Source organism: Drosophila hydei, unplaced genomic scaffold (genome assembly GCF_003285905.1).
Source record: "Drosophila hydei strain 15085-1641.00,03,60 unplaced genomic scaffold, DhydRS2 tig00008135-arrow-pilon, whole genome shotgun sequence".
In the NCBI taxonomy this organism is placed as follows: Eukaryota; Metazoa; Arthropoda; class Insecta; order Diptera; family Drosophilidae; genus Drosophila; species Drosophila hydei.
This window is the reverse complement of record NW_022045844.1, coordinates 602,499-619,069: the sequence shown is the minus strand read 5'-3', so window position 1 is coordinate 619,069 and position 16,571 is coordinate 602,499. Positions and strand designations below refer to the sequence as shown.

Genomic DNA, 16,571 nt, shown 5'->3' with positions numbered 1-16,571 from the left:
TAAAAAATGATTGAAATGTTAGTTTCTTTAGCAAATGCTTTCGCCATTTCCGAGCTCGCCTTCAGCCATATTGAATGCAACTTCGATGCATAAGTAAGAATATTGAGCACATATCAAAGCTAGTTCCCCAGGAGCACAGAGTCGAGGTCGAAAGAAGTTTTGTGCTGCCATTGCTGACTGGAGCACAAAGAAGCTGACTGTCTGCATATACACATGTGTACACATGTTCATCTATCTATCCATCCTATATGCATTACAAAATGAATTACAAAATTTAAAATGCGTGTATTCCAAATGCTTCATGTTGTGCGCATGCAAATGTACCAAGAAGTAAGAAGAGACGACCAGGGGTGGGTTTTAGTAAGAGCATTCAAGCATTTTAGAATACACACACACACACACACACCCACACTCATATGTGTGACTGTGTGTATATCGCAGAGCTATGTAAACGTTGAGCACATATTGAATCCATAAATAAATCCTTAAGCAAAAATTGTAAATGTCGGATTAAGTGTATCACGAGCGCATGTGTGTGAGTGAGTCAGTGTGTGTGTGTGTGTGTGTGTGTGTGCGTGTGTGGGCAAGGTAACACTAAAAACTAAATGGCAAAATGTACTGTTAGTCATTGTTGCCTGTTGCCTGTTGCCTGTTGCTTAGCTGTGTGTGTTAGTCTCCTTGGGGCTATGTTGTCAAAACGTGGCTAGATCGAAATAAAGTTAATTCCTGTTAGCACTTACAACAAAGCTCAGAGCAAAGTGCTACCGATAATAATTACTTGCAACATTGTAATCCTCTTAACAGGGCGATTAACAAGTACGTTAAGTGCCACTCTATGCCCCTGCCACGCCTCCCCACCCCATCTCCCACATCCCACACCATCCCATCGCATCCCATTCAACCATACAGAGAACAGTTGGTGTAAATAACATCAATCGGCATTTTATTGTTACGCCTTGTAATCTATTTACTCACGATTCGCAATTGCTGAGATCCAAAAAACCTGATTATATATGTATGTCACTCGCGACGCGCGAATCACTACGCTATATGGCTAGCTAAATATATTTGTATATATGTATGTATATATATATATATTTAGGTTAGCGCAAGAAGCGAGCAAACGCTATCAGGTCCCCCAGAAGACTGAGAATTCAAGCTGGCTTACCCAATGTTCCAACTCAAAAGTGGAGTTCGGGAACACGAGGCTTGGCACGAGCCCCTGCCGCATGGGGAAAATAACTGTTGCGTCGTTAAGGGGAAATTTAGGGAAATTCGCACAGAAATGTCCCAGCCCACGTTGCCCCTGTACTAAAAAGCGCCACTTACCATGGGCCAAAAAAGCAACAGTTTGTTGGCATCTGGGTCAAACGGAAGCCATCATCATCAGTCTCAACATCATCATCATCATCATCGCCATTGTCGACATATACTTCAATATGAGCGTATGCGTATCAATAGTTCAAAATATTTACAAAAAGTACACAAAGCGACGCGAGCGCTTTGAACAGCTTTGTCAATGTCAATGGTGGGCGTGTTGTGGGCGGCATCGATTGGGCATGGCGGGCGGGGCCGCTGTGGGCTACAACAGCAACTAGTGGTCGCTCAGTGGCTCCCATTTCACAACAACAACAACAAGAACACTAGCTACAACAGCTACAAATTTGTTTACGCCTAATTGGACTACGCTTACAAGCAGCCACCACCCAAAAAAGTATGCAACATAAATTTCAACGCGCTCGATGTATTTACCCTGCAGCGTTCTGCTTCGCTTGGGTATACTATATTAGGCAGATATAATGTGGAATATTAAATAAAACGTGGAAGAACAAAAGAAGTAGGTGAATAGATATAGAGGCATAAGTATGTGTGCTACTTAGTAGAAGAAAAGCAAGTAAGGAAGAAAGCAAGAGTTCTTTCTTGGTGACCGGCTTGCTTTTTCTATATGCGTATATATAGTTAAGTAATCATATTCAAGATCTTAAACAAATATGTCCAATGCTTAAGTAATACATGAGCATTGATTTTGTTATAAAACTCATTAGAGAAGTCTAAGACTGGCAATAGTGTAGCTAGTATTGCCTTTAAAAACTGTTTAGTCATGGTTCGATAATAACAAAAAGTTATATATTTATAAATATATTTATATATGAGCCTTAACTTGCATGTACTTAAGGGAGCTACCTATGCTAGCAAGATTTTCCCTAACTAGCAAAAAAATTCCCATTGAATGTAACTGAAAACATTCTAAGAATCAACTGGGGAGCAGTGTAAAAATATAGCATACTTTTCTGCTGATTGGGTTTTGCTGGCAAAAGTCAAAAGCGCAGGCTATTTGCTAGCACAACTTGGAAGGCGACCAAAACGAAAGAAATATTAAAGATAGCACTCAACAAATGTGCTACGTATGAATAAGTTTTTATGAGTGTGCCTGCGTGTGCTTGTGTGTGTGTGTGTGTGTTCTTTGTGAAGCATAAATCAGAGCATAGCTACAGACAATGGCCTGCCACACGCATGCAGCCTATCTGCATGTGTGTGTTAGGTAGATACCCACACATATATATACTCTGAGCTGACACAGACACAACGTGGCATTTTTTTAACATTCGTGCACCTTGTTTGGGGTAGCCATGAAAAGATTGCACATGGCTTCAGCTCGTTTCATTGGGCAATTTATACGGCCATTGGCAGCAATAACTGAAAACGGAATACAAAAGCCAGCAAATATCTACAAAAATACTCAATAGAAACTGACTTCAATTAGTAAGAGTGCTGCAAACGCACACACACACACACAGACACACGCAGTAACTAATTGAAGCTGGCTGCAACAGCAAATGCAAAGCTAAACCGCAACGAAACATTTCAAAGGATCTCAAGCGAATGTCCTGTTGCCTGGTAGCCAATGGCCAATTCAATTTAATTAAATCTCACCAATGTCTGCTAATGATGTGCACATAACATTTAGTAGGCGTGGCATGCCTCTGAGCTAATTAGCATTCAGAAAGACGAAACGAGATTGTGAGAGAGAGAAGGAGAGAGCAACGACGAGAGTAAGAGAGAGAGAGCCAATTGAAATGCAGTTGAAGCTCGTTATTTGATCAGATGTCGAAGCTGAGGACAGGCGCTAATCAAATTCATTTGTAACACAATTTACACCTGGAAATCGCTAGCAATTACCTATATAGTATACACCTGCCAGCTGCCAGGTGCCAGCTGCCAGCGACGGATGTAATGCCAGCCGGAAGTTGGCAAAGATGGCGGAGACGACGCCATTGCCTGCTGTTAACAAGCATCGACATGTCCTTTGGGCCCAACACTGCGTGTGAGTGAGTGTCTACGTGTGTGTGCGTAAAAGGTCTCTGGTTTTGTATTAAAGCAAATTATGCCTTTTATTATTGCAGCCTTTGCAGCTATGAAAATATCCCAAAGCTGCTGCCGTTGTTGTTTGCTCAGCGTGGATTTTGGTATTGAGAGTCCTGCTTTCAGGCTTCACCTTGGCTTGGCTCGCACATAGGCAAACTCATTACGAAAAATGTGCGTCCTGCGGCGTTCAAACAAAGCAAAGACTCCCACCCAGCCTGAGGAGTAGACAACAGCCGCTCGACCCCCTCTCCTCACTCCACGCCCATACCCCTCTGACCCACATATATGTGTACGTATATGTTTGCATGGCTTGTTTATGCCGAAAATCATGCTGGAGTACAAATCCACCCACATATCGATTTTGTTTGATGTTTAGGCCAGAGCCTGAGAACGCGTTCAGACCAGGACATGCCACGAGTAGCCACCCCAAGGCGCAACAGCCGCATCCACATCAACATCAACATCAGCATCAACAACAACATCATCACCTCACCTACCTGGATGGAAGCTTTCGTTAGCATTTACATTGTGCCGCATTTATTTAACGCTCGCTATTTTAAAATATTTAAAGTGTGTAAATGCCAAAGAAATACTCATTGTTCGCACAGGGAGGTTCGGTTCAACAAGTCTTGATGATCCAATTGGAATACTTATTGTAAGCTCGGCCATTGTAGGCACAGGGTGTCACTATTAAATCAAATTGGAATACTGGTTGTATGAATGAGATGCCCAGTTGGAAAATGGAATTATGTGGAACTTATTTATTTTTTAAATCATTACGAATATTCAAATACTTTTGGAGGTGTTAACAGAATCTTTGATAACTTTTTCATTATTGGTTACTATTCAAATACTTTTCAATGAAGGATGATTCAATTACTTGAGATTTGGTAGCTCTACTTGTTACTTTATTGAAATTTATTATATATATTTATATACTTTTTTATATTTTTGTTATAGTTTTAGTATGTATATATATATTTATTTATTTATTTATTTATATATATATTTATTTATTTGTTGTATACGATTACGCCTTATATACCTAAAGTTTACCCTAATCAAGTCCCTTCTGTTTTGAAACACCCTGTATTCAAGATTTAACAGGCTGAACTTTCAGCTTGAATCAGCAAGCTTTTCGCTACAATTCTTACGAGCTGTTTGGCTCTGTTTTTATGTGAAAACAATTACACTTTAGCTTCATACAAATACCTTGCCAAATATACAGACTGTTTCCCTTACTCTCTCTCTCTCTCTCTCTGCTTGTGTGTATATTGTTATGGCTGCTATAACCTGACCCTGATTATTAGCAACGCTCAGAGCCGCACTCAAGTGGGTGCTGTACTTATATACTATATATATATTTATTTAGTTCGCTTTGCTCTTAGCAGTCTATTTGTAGTTTTCGCACATTTAATTAGCTGACGCAGATTTGACGCACAGCTCGTGGGAGTTCATTAGACAGCAGCTGCACAAAAAACCAACCTCAAATTCTTTGAATTGCTTTTAAAATAAGCAGCAGCAGCCGCACACACACACACGCACACATGCAGAGAGACATACATATACACATAAGCTTAGCTTTGTGTCAGCTTGTTTTTTATTTTCAAACGGGAATTGCATTGTGCACAACCCAATCCGCTTAGGGCTTGTGTTGCTGTTGCTGCTGGTGCTGCTGCCGCTGCTGGTTGCACGGCTTCAGTTTGACGACAAAATAAACAATGCACCCAACAGCAGCAACAACAACAACAACAACACCTGTCCTTAGCGTGGGAGTTGCTGCTGTAAGCTTGATAAAAAGCTGCTGCCAATTTGCTGCTGTTGGTGTCGCTGCTGATGAAAAATATTTGCACTCAATGCCAGAGCAGACAACGGCGCTAAATCGCGCTGCTTAGTTCGCAGAAACCAAAGCACTTTCATTAGCTTAACGTCGCCTCATGGTCAGTGGCAGCGCCACCCAACTTCAGGCACTCACTCAGCCGCTTGTGGCAAGGTCAGCTACGTTGTAGCATGCCCCATGCACAGCATAATTTCCTGGGGTAAAGCCCCAAAAACCAACCCGCACCAAATGTTCTAAAAAGGAGAAACGAAAGCTGCAGCCAAAAGCTTTCAGGAGTTTGTAATTCAAACTTGTGTGTGTGTGTGTGGGCGTGGGGTGTTAGGTAGCAGCAGCAGTAGCTCGTCCTTGGCATAGCCCGCGCTAAATTAATACAAATATTTAGATAATTAATTATTTAGTGCACAAGCGAGAGAATCCAACAAAGCAACTTAAAACAAAAAACAAAACGAGCAAGAGGAACAGCTAACGAGTTGCTTCTATTTAAAACTAATCATCTCTTTTATTTATAATTTAGCGTGTGTTGTACAATTTGTAATATAAATAAAAAAGTTGGTTTATATAATATTAACAGTTTTTTTGCATTTTTACATAATTTATATTCACTTTAAAATATAAACGGAAAATGTTGAAATTGTTGGATTTCTTTTTTATATATTTTGTACGTTGTTAAATTTAACTAAATGTGTGTGTGTGTCTGTGTGTGTGTGTGTGGGTGTGTGGGTGTTTTAAATTGTCTTTAACTTAAGTGTAAGTGCCACACGACCTCCATAAACCTCCTCTAATGCTACGAGTATTTGTTGCCAGTTAAATAGTATCTGTATCTGTATCTGTGTATCTTTATATGCATCTGCATCTGTATCTGTGTGCGGTTGCTGGGGCTGTAATACTTTCGACTCAGCTGAACTTAAGTTGTAATTTTTAACTTATGCGCTAAGCCATGTCCAAAATGTGTTTGTTTGTGTGTGTGTCTGTGAGTGCTGAATATACATGTATTGGTGCACTAACAAAGCTCTGTTAGGACATGACTATACTCTAGATATAACTATAAACATTCCACGAATGTCATGCCAAAAAATTAAACAATCGAAGGCCTTTTAACAATGCTTAGAACACGAGAAATCAAAAGGATTAGCTTCAGACTTAAGATTAATGTAATTACAATACAAGTACTTAATAAGGCGCTATCAGTTATGTTGGGCGGGGCATCGATGTCCACAGACTATGTAAATAATGTTAAATTATTTACTAGTTGCTTCTTTGTTGTTGTTGTAGAATAACTATTGTTAATTTTTACAAGTCATTTCAATGAAACAAAATAAATAAACGAGGGGCAGTAGCGCATTAACTGTAACTATAAACATAAAACTAAACGAAACGGCAAGTGCAACTGCAACTGCAAATGAAACTGTGCAGCTGCCATATGTGGCAACTGCTGCTGCTGCTGCTGCGACCGCCGCTGCTGCTGCTCCCAGCTGCCAGTTCGCCTACTCCAGCAATAGTCGCCCATTGTCCGCTGCTATTGGTCATTGACGGGGCTGCATTGGCGGCGCGTGCTCGCGATATGTCTTCAGCTTTGTCTCCATGGCCTGTAATGCAAAACAAAAACATATAAAATAACATTGTAATCAAACAGAAACAAAATCACAGTATAACGAACAAAAAACGAACAGATCAAGTTACAAAATAAATATTTTGTTATTTATTAACATAAAGCAATTAATAAATGCAAGCGCAAAAAACATTAGACTCAAGCCAAAAGCAATTACAAATTGTTGTTTGTATATGTATCACAGCTCAGGTGGCCCTGGCATACGCTCAGAGTCCTGTATGCTGCGCATGCGTTCAGCAAAGCGCTTAAATATGTTCGTGCCAAATTGCAGGCTAGCCAAACTGGCTCGCCGGGTAGCATTGCACTCCGTCCAGCTGCCGCTGCCGCTGCATTCGCTGCTGGGCGTCGCCAAAGTGGAGCTGCAGCCACTAGAGCTGCTCGTGCTGACAAAGGCTCGGCGAAATAGACTTGTTTCGCTGCCTGGCGACAGTGCAGCACGTTCACAAATGCAACGAAACTTTTGACATTCAGGACATAACAAGGCCTTGTCCAACTAAAACATATGAAGAAAGTATTGAACAAAAGTAAACACAACAAAAACCAAACGAAAAATACATTAAACACAAACATTGGAAGGATATAGGCATAGAGTATAGAGAGTAAGCGTTGCTGGCACCATTCTTGAGTTAATTTTCGTTTCAAGGGACTTACGTTCAGTTTTCTTAACATGTCGGCCACAATGTTGAGCGCCGTGGTGCGGGAGCTGGCATTCATAGCATTGCCATTGATAAGGTTCTCGGGATCTGCAAAGGAAGCACACAGACACGGTTTGGTTAGTTATATCAGTAGACTAGGTCTAAGACACACAATTAATAAACGACATGATAACATGAGTGTTAGTGACAAAATGCTTAACAAGCTAACATTTAGATACAGATACAAACACGCAAACACAGTTACACACATGAATTGCCTACGAGAAATGTTGCAAATATAACAAATTTGGCTTACATTTAATAATTTTGTGCATACAGAAATACAGCAATGAAAAATGAAATTAAAAAAAAAAAATAAAACTTATTTATACATTGAACAAATTGAGCAATTGTGTGGCAATGCAGTGAGCTGTGAATCGCGATTGTAGCTAAAAGCAATTGGCTGATTTGGCATGGCAAGACGATTTTGATTTTGATATTGATATTGATTTTGATTTTGATAATTTGAGTGCGCGTTTTGTTTGCTTCAATGAATGGAGAATCTTACTTTTAAGCGAATGTTGCTGTTGATTATATTCGTTTCTATTATTTAAACTGCCATTTAGAGCATTCACACTCATACTAGTCGCCTTCGTGGCGGCATTGTCATGTTGCAGCAGTATATCACCATTGGCCACAATACCATTGGGCAGCGATGCTGAGGAGTTCATCGAGCTGTTACCAGCTGCTGATGACACTGTTGTTGTTGTGCCATTCGCTGGCGTATAGCGCGACTTCACATTGAGCTCTTGTTTGAGATCTACAAAAGAATGTCTACTATGATGAAGTTCTTCAGTTTGTTGCTTATGATACTCACCGCGAGTCTCGTCCATTAGTCGCTGTAACTTCTCTTGCAGTACCTCCTTCTCGTCCACCTCCATCTCGAGGAGTGCATTCTTTTCATAGGCTTTGTCCAACATCTTCTCAAAGTCTACTATGCTCTCATTGAGTATACGATGTGCACGCTCCAGATCATCGTTTTTCTGCTCTAATTGCCGCAGGTATTCTTTCATGGAATCGCGTTCCTTCTTGACTGTTTCCAGCTGTTTATCTAGATTTGACATTTCAATGCCATGTGAGTCCAGCTTGAGCTGTAAGAGAAATTATATTTATTTCTAACTCTGAGCTGATGTTGAATGGATTGAACACACCTTGAGTGAATCGTTTTCTTTCTCTAACATATTAAGCTTGGCTCTGAGATCTTTGATTATACTCTGTTTTTGCTCCAGAGTGGCGTCCATTTCAGCTTCCATTTCTCTCGACTGTTCAACATACTCATCGTACTCCTGTTTGACGTCTGTCCACCTACAAAAAAAAAAAGGCTTAAGTAACTTCGACTATTTGTTATACTCTTTGAATACTTACTCTTTGTGGTACTGTTTTGACCGCTCTTTCCAGTATCTGCACTCGTCTTCGACGCTGTTAAATATTGGTGTGGCCTCCATATCCTATGCTCTTTATGTTGTTTACTAGTCGGTGGTCAAGCAGGGTTAGAAATGTTCGTTCGTTCGTTGCTTATTGGCTTTATCTATTTTGCCTATTTTCTATGTAGCAAATTCGATTATAATTGGTCTGTTGCTTTTGTTTTGTGGCACTTCACTTCAGATTTAATTTTTCTTTTTTTTATAATGCCAAAACACAGTTGTTGATGTTAAGTCATTGATCTGAACGCGTTGCTGAAAATGCGAAAAATCAATTAGAAACAGGTGTTCTCATTGTTGATGTTGTTTCTATAGTTGTTTTTATTGTTGTTGCTGTCTATGCCGCCCTAAATCACACACTACCAACTACATAAACATTTGTGTGCCTCGCTGACGTCGCCGCCAGTTTGGCTCTGCGTTTCCCGTACCTAAGCCAACAACAATAACAGCAGCAACAACAACAACAACAAGAGCGTCAAAGCAAAGATACGACGAAGTTTCCAATACAACAACGCGCAGCAGCAGCACCACCACAAAATGAAATCATCACTCATTTTCACATGCCTGTTTTACCATATTAAACCTAATCTTATAGATTACAGGACATTAAACGTTTATTGGCATGCATAACTTACACTTTGCGAATAATTTGACTACGTATGCTTTGGTTTATTTACATAAAAACCGCATATAAATAGTTATGCCTGTAAAAAATTACCACTACTCCAAAATGCACAAACCAACCTGTAACCCTGATCCAGTGTTGCAAAGCGTCGGTTGCGGTCAGCCCTGTTCATTTGCACTACAATATTTCAGTTGAATTTAAATGCAATAGTTTTTTTTTTACTTATTTTACATATTTTATATTTATTTTTACGATTTGCCTACATAGCTTTGTAACAGATTAATTTCCTTCGAGTTTTACGTTTGCGTATTGTTCTCTTGACAGTTATATCAGATTTAGTCAAAGATCAACCAGGAAATACAATGGATCTGTTTGTTGTATCATTACTGCTATCACTGAACATATAAAAGACATAATTGATATCTGTGGCATCGTCAATAAATTGCGGAACCTTTAAAATCACTTCGCGTCTTGAACTTGAAGTGTTAAGCTGTTTCCCGGTCACCAACAATTCTTGGAGGTAACGCATTAAAAGAAGTTTTGCGTAAATTGGCGTTGGCGGCGTTTGCGTAGCAGCCTTAGATTTATCATTTCTGCTTTTTAATCACTAAAACTTTCGTAACCATTATTAACTTTTGAAGTGCTGTAATCAGGTTCCTTAACATCTTTTTTAGACGATTAATTTTCTTTACTTTTATCCATTTTAAAGTTTGACCGCTAATCTACATTTGCGACGTAAATATATATGTCAGCTGGCCGACAACGACAGCTCTATGTGAGGGCTGCACAGGTAATTGCAGGGCTACACAATAAAAAGAACTGTTCAGTGTGGCCAAGCTGAAAGAATAGTGTGGCCAAATGACTCAAATGTGCGTCGAAGGCAGCAGCAGTGCAATTTCAACAAAATAAGGTAAATTATAGCACAAGAAACATAAAAACATATATCAATTAGCACTATTGTATACATCAAGTTGTCAAGTGATAAATATCGAAACTCTGTGTTGGATTTGTAAGGCCGATGCGGCTAAAAGAGCAATAAAATTGATTATTGCGGCGCATGCCGAAAAGGGAGGATTCAACAGCAAAGAGTGTAAAAGAAAAAACAATGTAGGAAAAAAACAAGCGAATGCACCAAACAAAGAAATCGTTAGCTACTGCTTAAGCAACTAAAAATATGCTTATAGAGCATACAAATAATTCTCATGCTATTTGTTTTTCAATTATTTGCAGTTGAAGCATTTGCGTTGCGATATACAAAAATCAGCAGCAGCAGCAAAAACAACAACACCAACACCAACAGTAGCAGCAACAGCAACAACAGTTTCAATTGCAATTTGAGTGAGTGCATTAGTAACGGGAAAAGAGAATAAGTGCCGAAATGGCTGATCCCGAGAGACAAAGCTTGATCAACAAAGACGAGCCGACCTCGGCTTCGTACACATCGTTCCCAACCGAAGGCAACGAAAATCCCGGCGGCAGCGCCGTAGCCAATAACGAAGAAGGTACGTAGAAAATCTAAAACTGTAGACCCAATAAACCGAACCCTAAGCAAAAACGGAAATAAGTGCGTTCACCCCGCCTATTCGCTCGCCAGCATGCGTGCATATGGATCTATGCGGGCGTGATATGTCTTGGCTGGAAACCCAACAAGTGTGCGCTCTACTTATCAGCCACTGTGATTTCCAGTTAGTTGTTTAGTTGTAGCTCTTGTCTAGCATTGCATACCCAGATTTTCGCACTTCCCTCAGACTGAGTCATTGATATGGTCGGCCTCATTGATATGTGTGTGGGTGTGTGCCATAACTACACGTTAACTACGCGACATTCGAAAGAAAGTTCGTAATTTGATGCCGAATGTTGTCCAATTCATAGCTGATTGCCACACTTTTGCATTACTTTTGAGAGTAAGCAATTACAGCTATAGCAAATCTTTGGTAACATGTGGGAATAATATGTGGCAAATATATTCCCAACCGTTTTAATCATTAGGTACTAAGATATAACAAAATACAAAAAACCTAGACAAGTTTTTATTACCAGACTTATATATAATATACTTATTCTATCTAACATAAAATATATTAACGTGTAGCTTGGTGTTTTATCTTTTTAATCTGTCTTAAGATAATTTATCATTTCAAACAGTAAAACATTCGTGAGCTTATCATTTTAGGAAATTTCAAATGATATAGAATAATCTATATCATTTTTTAAATAATTTATATTATATTATTTTATATTTTACTTATCAAAAATATATGCAAAATTTTGTTTAAAATCTGCATACTATATATATGTATAATGTGCTGTCTACTGCTTATTGAGAGTATATTCAAACTTCGACTTTAAAATAAAAACTCTTTTGCATGCCTATTGTTTTGTTTATGCCTTGATATCAATTCGTAGTTGCGCAGTCGGCAACGGTAGCGTTTTCATCGTCGTTCAGCTGTTTAATCAGCACTGTAAAGGCATGCAGCCAGAGAAGCATTTTATGAGTCATGCGCCTGTTTTCCATTATCGTCGCGCAGACAAATGCTGTGCACTGCCCTGACTTCACTCCTCTTTGCACTTACTCTTTTGTTGAGTGCCAAGCTCCTGATCACTGAAAACCCTCTCAACGCTAAACTGTGTGCTATTTATAGCTGCAGTTTAATGTAGTTGGCTCTCCCCCTTGAATCAACAAATAACTTGTTTGAAACTGCAATGAGGCGTCTAAATGTAGATTTTCTAGTTGTAGTTGGTAACCGAAAGTATCTAAGCATTGACATACTTGCCTTTATCTGCATGGCTGTCACACCCACTTGAGTTAATATCAATCGCACTCAATCAGCGGCTTTCATGCAGCTTTCAGCTTGCAGCAGCAGTGCAACAGCAGTGGCAACTGCATCAAGATGTATTTGTTTTACACTAAAGGTTCTTCTTCTCCACTTCTGAAGTTTACGCTTTACTGACATTACTGGTTTTGCTATTTGCAGGCAGCACCGCACAGTCGGTGCCTTTTATTGGTCCTGATGAGTTGCCACCGCCGTATCAGAGCAGCGGCACAGGTGGCGTACCAATGGTCACCTGTCGCGTGTGTCAAAACATGATTGACATAACTACAAAGCGGGAGCAACATGTGGTCAAGTGCACTCACTGCAATGAAGCAACTGTGAGTGACGCTGAAATTTTGCCTTTGATATTTAGCACACAATACTTATTTCCCATTCCATTGCAGCCAATAAGGAACGCACCTCCCGGCAAGAAGTATGTGCGCTGTCCTTGCAATTGTTTGTTGATCTGCAAGAGCTCATCGCAGCGCATCGCTTGCCCACGTCCCAATTGCAAGCGCATCATCAATCTGGCTCCCAGTCCAGTGACACCTCCCGTGCCCACCATGCCGGGCATGTGCCGTGTCACCTGTGGTCACTGCTCGGACACATTTTTGGTAAGAGATGCATAACTAAGCAAGAGTAATTAAGCTGTTTACCCTAGTATACAAAGTATTGTGTTTAGCCTGTTCTGTAATATTGTCTTTGTTGAACTTACCTAAATCTGTTTGTTATCTACAGTTTAACACCTATCATAATGCACTGGCACGCTGTCCACACTGCAGAAAGGTCTCTTCGGTAGGTTCACGCTTTGCCAATAGTCGTGGAATTCTGTTTGCTATCGTCGCATTGCTCTTCCTTGTTGGCAGCATTGGTCTAACCGTTGGCACAATCACATATGCATCGGTAACTACGAATAATAATAAGATAGATGAATAACAATATAAACATAATCTTTTTTATGTCCACAGCAACATGGCGGCATGTATATTCTTTACATTGCATTGTTTTTCATTGCGGCAAGCATGTTGGCGCGTTCCGTTTACTATTTCCGACTAAAAGTTAGCGCGATCGATGGTCCCATGTAAGATTCGCGGCGCGTCGGTTAATTCGGAAGTGCATTGTTTTATTTTTATAAATATATATATATCACACATATATATTATGCATATATATCATTCCTTTTGATATTAAACAAGAAAGAATCCCTTAAAACGTAATGCAACCGCAAATAGAACACGAACAGCAACAGCAAAGGACAAAGCAATTCGAACACATTTTCATATGCAGAACCGCCAAGCTCCTAATCAAAAAGAAAACATAAAATCATATATATATATATTTAAATGAAACAGCAAAAAACGTAGTTTTGTCGCGCATCTTACAAGAGTTATTCGTGTTGAATTAATATTAAACTTAGCTAAATAACTCCACAGCAAAGTAACTCCACATTTAAAGTGATTTCTAAAAAGCATAATTAAGACTTTAAGCCGAGCGCGTAAAACCTACAATTGAAAAATTAAATTTAAATTTAAATATAAATGAAAAAGCAGCAACAATTATATAACTGCAGCAAACAGAAAGCAAAAGCAAATGCTTAAAACGAATAAACATAAAGTGCTAAAAGGGGAACTAACAACTCTAAGCAGTCATTAGACCAAGGGACAGAATAGACTGACGGACACATATTGGACAGACAGACAGATTGAAGAAATTGAAAATATATTTATGGCAGATTGAAGCAAATTTTTTATAAATATCTAAGCGCCATTAGTTATATATAAATATATACTTTTATACGTTTGTGTTCTTGAATTGTATAAATATGTTTGTTTTGTGTACGTGCTTGTTTCATATTTTTTCAATATTTAACTTCCCTATATAAATTATGCGCTTAGAATCTGTTCGATTTTAGTTTTGCTTTTCTCTTAGAATTTATTACGGCACACTTCTCACATTACGCCAAAAGAAGGAAAAAGCATGTTTTCATTTTATATATAAATTTTTTGGGCGTTAGATATAGCGTATAGCTAATAGTGCTAATGGAGGTACACACACATAAAATTACAATTAACTAAATAATATATATGTCTTGAAGAACAACAAAAAGCATAAACATTTAATAGAGAAAAATCAACGCTCGTGCAACAATTAAAAAGGCAAAAACAACTAAAATTAAAGATTAAAACATCGTATAAATTACATTAAAAGGAAAGGTTTACTTTTGAAATATATATATAAATATATATATATACAACATTTATATTTAGTTCTATATTTAGCATACATACACATACAATGTAAATAAAATGAAATAAAACGAAAAACTAAACAAAATTCCTGCTTTCAATAGAAATCATTGAGGGGAAATTCAATTTTAAAAGGGATATTTCTGTGACATGAATTGCCTTTGCTAGAGCGTGTACGCTGCACAATTAACTGTACAATTTGGCAACACTTGGCAGCACTATTACGTCAAACGTTTTACTGGGCGCTGTCAAAGAACTTTTCTCCGAGCACAATGTCGTTCAATCCCTTTCCCATTGGTACCCAATTGCACGTGGAGACCTGCTTTGGGGATAGCATTACTGGAGAGGTGGTCACTTACGAGCATAGCGTCAAAATGTTAATATTAAACTGTCCGATCAAGGATAGCAAGGGCAAAAAGTGTTGCAATCAGAGCATTGTGAATTTAGACTTTTGCAAGAGCTTGAAAATCATACGTGAGGCCAAGGCAGCAGATAAGCTGAACGAACAGCCGGCACGCCTCAATTTGTTGCGCGTATGTTGAAAGAAGTCTTCACGTGGGGTTTCATTGGCCCTCTCTTACTGTCATTCTCTCTTTGCTTGCAGTTGGATCAGCGTCTGCGACAATCGGTGGAGCAACGTGAAAATTTGCTGCGCAGCCGCAACGAGCATGCCACACCGCGTGGCAGACAATTGTTTAATTTACTCTCCAAGCACTTCGGCAACAACGAACTCTCCTGGCAGCAGAACAATATAATGGTGCTCCAACAGGTGACTATTGTGCCACCCTATCGCATCTGCGACATCAGCAGCAAACAGCACTTGCCAAAGCTCGTCAGCTACGTGCAACGCCTCGTCGAGAAGTTCAATGCCCAGAAGGGGGAGCTGAAGGAGACAGGGGCCAGCAAATAGAGAAGCGAATGACACTGATATCATCGGCCGGGACACTTGGCAACGACATAAAAATCAATTATATATATATGCTCAATTTATATATACATATCTACTTATATATATATCTAGTTGCCTGGCACTTTGTTTGTCAACAAAAAAGCAAAAAACACATTTCCAAATACACAAAAAAAGCTTGTATCGTTCGCACACTCTGGAATGTACTTGGAGCATTCGGCTGTCTGGCTGATACATATAGATATATATATATATACACATATAAAATATAGTGTATTTAATTTAGTTTTATAGTATCTCTAGTATCTGTAGCGTCATGGCTGATGATGACGATAAACCAAAGAAGCACACGATCGACTCGCTCTTTCGCATCTACTGTAATTATAAGGTCTCTATATGTATCGTGCACTACTATATATACTTATATCTGTGTCTATATATAAAACTCCTTTGCTCAGGTGATTGGCACAGAGCTGGACAATGAGGAATTTCATAGCATTCTGCTCTCACAACTGGACTGCTGGCTAATGCAAGCCAAGCTAATGCCTGTACCCATAACGCGCACGCAAACTGGGCTGATCTATTTGCGCTATAAGTATATGCTATGCTATCATCATTTTGTTACAAATCTGATGAGACTCTTTCCTCAGAAAGTGGCGTCTAGATTATGAAGATTTTCTTGAAGTGCTGCAAATGCTTTCCGCCGAGGTCGATTTGGGCTATGAAGAGATGAAGGAAACTCTCGTCTTGGCTGGCGCACCCACCGGGGCTACAGAAATAGTTGTAGTCAAATAAAAATTTTAATTATGGTGAAGAGAACGATAAAATAATATATTAAAGTTGAAAACAATTATAATTACAACTAGAATTAATGAGAAAAAAGTTTAAATATTTAATGCTGTGATTCACATGTTTAAACAAACTTTTTTGCTGAGTATTCAAGTTAACAATAAGAAATATTTATATAATTTTTATATTATTTAAGATAGTTTACAATTGAACACTCCTTTTCTGTGTTAATAATTTTTTTGTAGCTATCATAATTTTTA

The 16,571-nt window shown here is 38.9% G+C and overlaps 4 protein-coding genes across 6 annotated transcripts; 3 read left to right on the top strand and 1 right to left on the bottom strand.

Annotated features, from left to right (window-relative positions):
* Window positions 1–6,626: 6,626 nt before the first annotated feature.
* On the bottom strand, window positions 6,627–10,278 carry LOC111598716 (nuclear distribution protein nudE homolog). 3 transcript variants are annotated; one of them, XM_023314108.2, is made up of 7 exons: window positions 9,567–9,817; window positions 8,876–9,186; window positions 8,662–8,815; window positions 8,328–8,601; window positions 8,019–8,270; window positions 7,467–7,558; window positions 6,627–6,792 (listed from the first exon to the last, which is right to left on the bottom strand). In XM_023314108.2, exons 2-7 carry the CDS (start codon window positions 8,953–8,955, stop codon window positions 6,730–6,732), a joined length of 915 nt encoding a protein of 304 aa, XP_023169876.2. In that variant the 5' UTR covers window positions 8,956–9,186; window positions 9,567–9,817; the 3' UTR covers window positions 6,627–6,729. The 3 variants fall into 3 exon arrangements, with proteins under 3 accessions (XP_023169876.2, XP_023169873.2, XP_023169875.2); XM_023314105.2 differs by lacking the exon at window positions 6,627–6,792 and adding an exon at window positions 6,986–7,308 and having other exon boundaries at window positions 9,567–10,278; XM_023314107.2 differs by lacking the exon at window positions 6,627–6,792 and adding an exon at window positions 6,986–7,308 and having other exon boundaries at window positions 9,676–9,821.
* A 90-nt stretch (window positions 10,279–10,368) lies between these two features.
* Window positions 10,369–14,100, top strand: LOC111598717 (type 1 phosphatidylinositol 4,5-bisphosphate 4-phosphatase). The gene is made up of 6 exons (XM_023314109.2): window positions 10,369–10,466; window positions 10,787–11,058; window positions 12,532–12,707; window positions 12,774–12,983; window positions 13,108–13,272; window positions 13,338–14,100. Exons 2-6 carry the CDS (start codon window positions 10,935–10,937, stop codon window positions 13,452–13,454), a joined length of 792 nt encoding a protein of 263 aa, XP_023169877.1. The 5' UTR covers window positions 10,369–10,466; window positions 10,787–10,934; the 3' UTR covers window positions 13,455–14,100.
* A 551-nt stretch (window positions 14,101–14,651) lies between these two features.
* LOC111598725 (LSM12 homolog A) lies at window positions 14,652–15,703 on the top strand. Its single transcript, XM_023314116.2, has 2 exons — window positions 14,652–15,148; window positions 15,220–15,703. Exons 1-2 carry the CDS (start codon window positions 14,888–14,890, stop codon window positions 15,523–15,525), a joined length of 567 nt encoding a protein of 188 aa, XP_023169884.2. The 5' UTR covers window positions 14,652–14,887; the 3' UTR covers window positions 15,526–15,703.
* Window positions 15,704–15,754: 51 nt separating this feature from the next.
* LOC111598726 lies at window positions 15,755–16,362 on the top strand. Its single transcript, XM_023314117.2, has 3 exons — window positions 15,755–15,910; window positions 15,981–16,117; window positions 16,173–16,362. Exons 1-3 carry the CDS (start codon window positions 15,839–15,841, stop codon window positions 16,315–16,317), a joined length of 354 nt encoding a protein of 117 aa, XP_023169885.1. The 5' UTR covers window positions 15,755–15,838; the 3' UTR covers window positions 16,318–16,362.
* The last annotated feature ends 209 nt before the right edge of the window (window positions 16,363–16,571 follow it).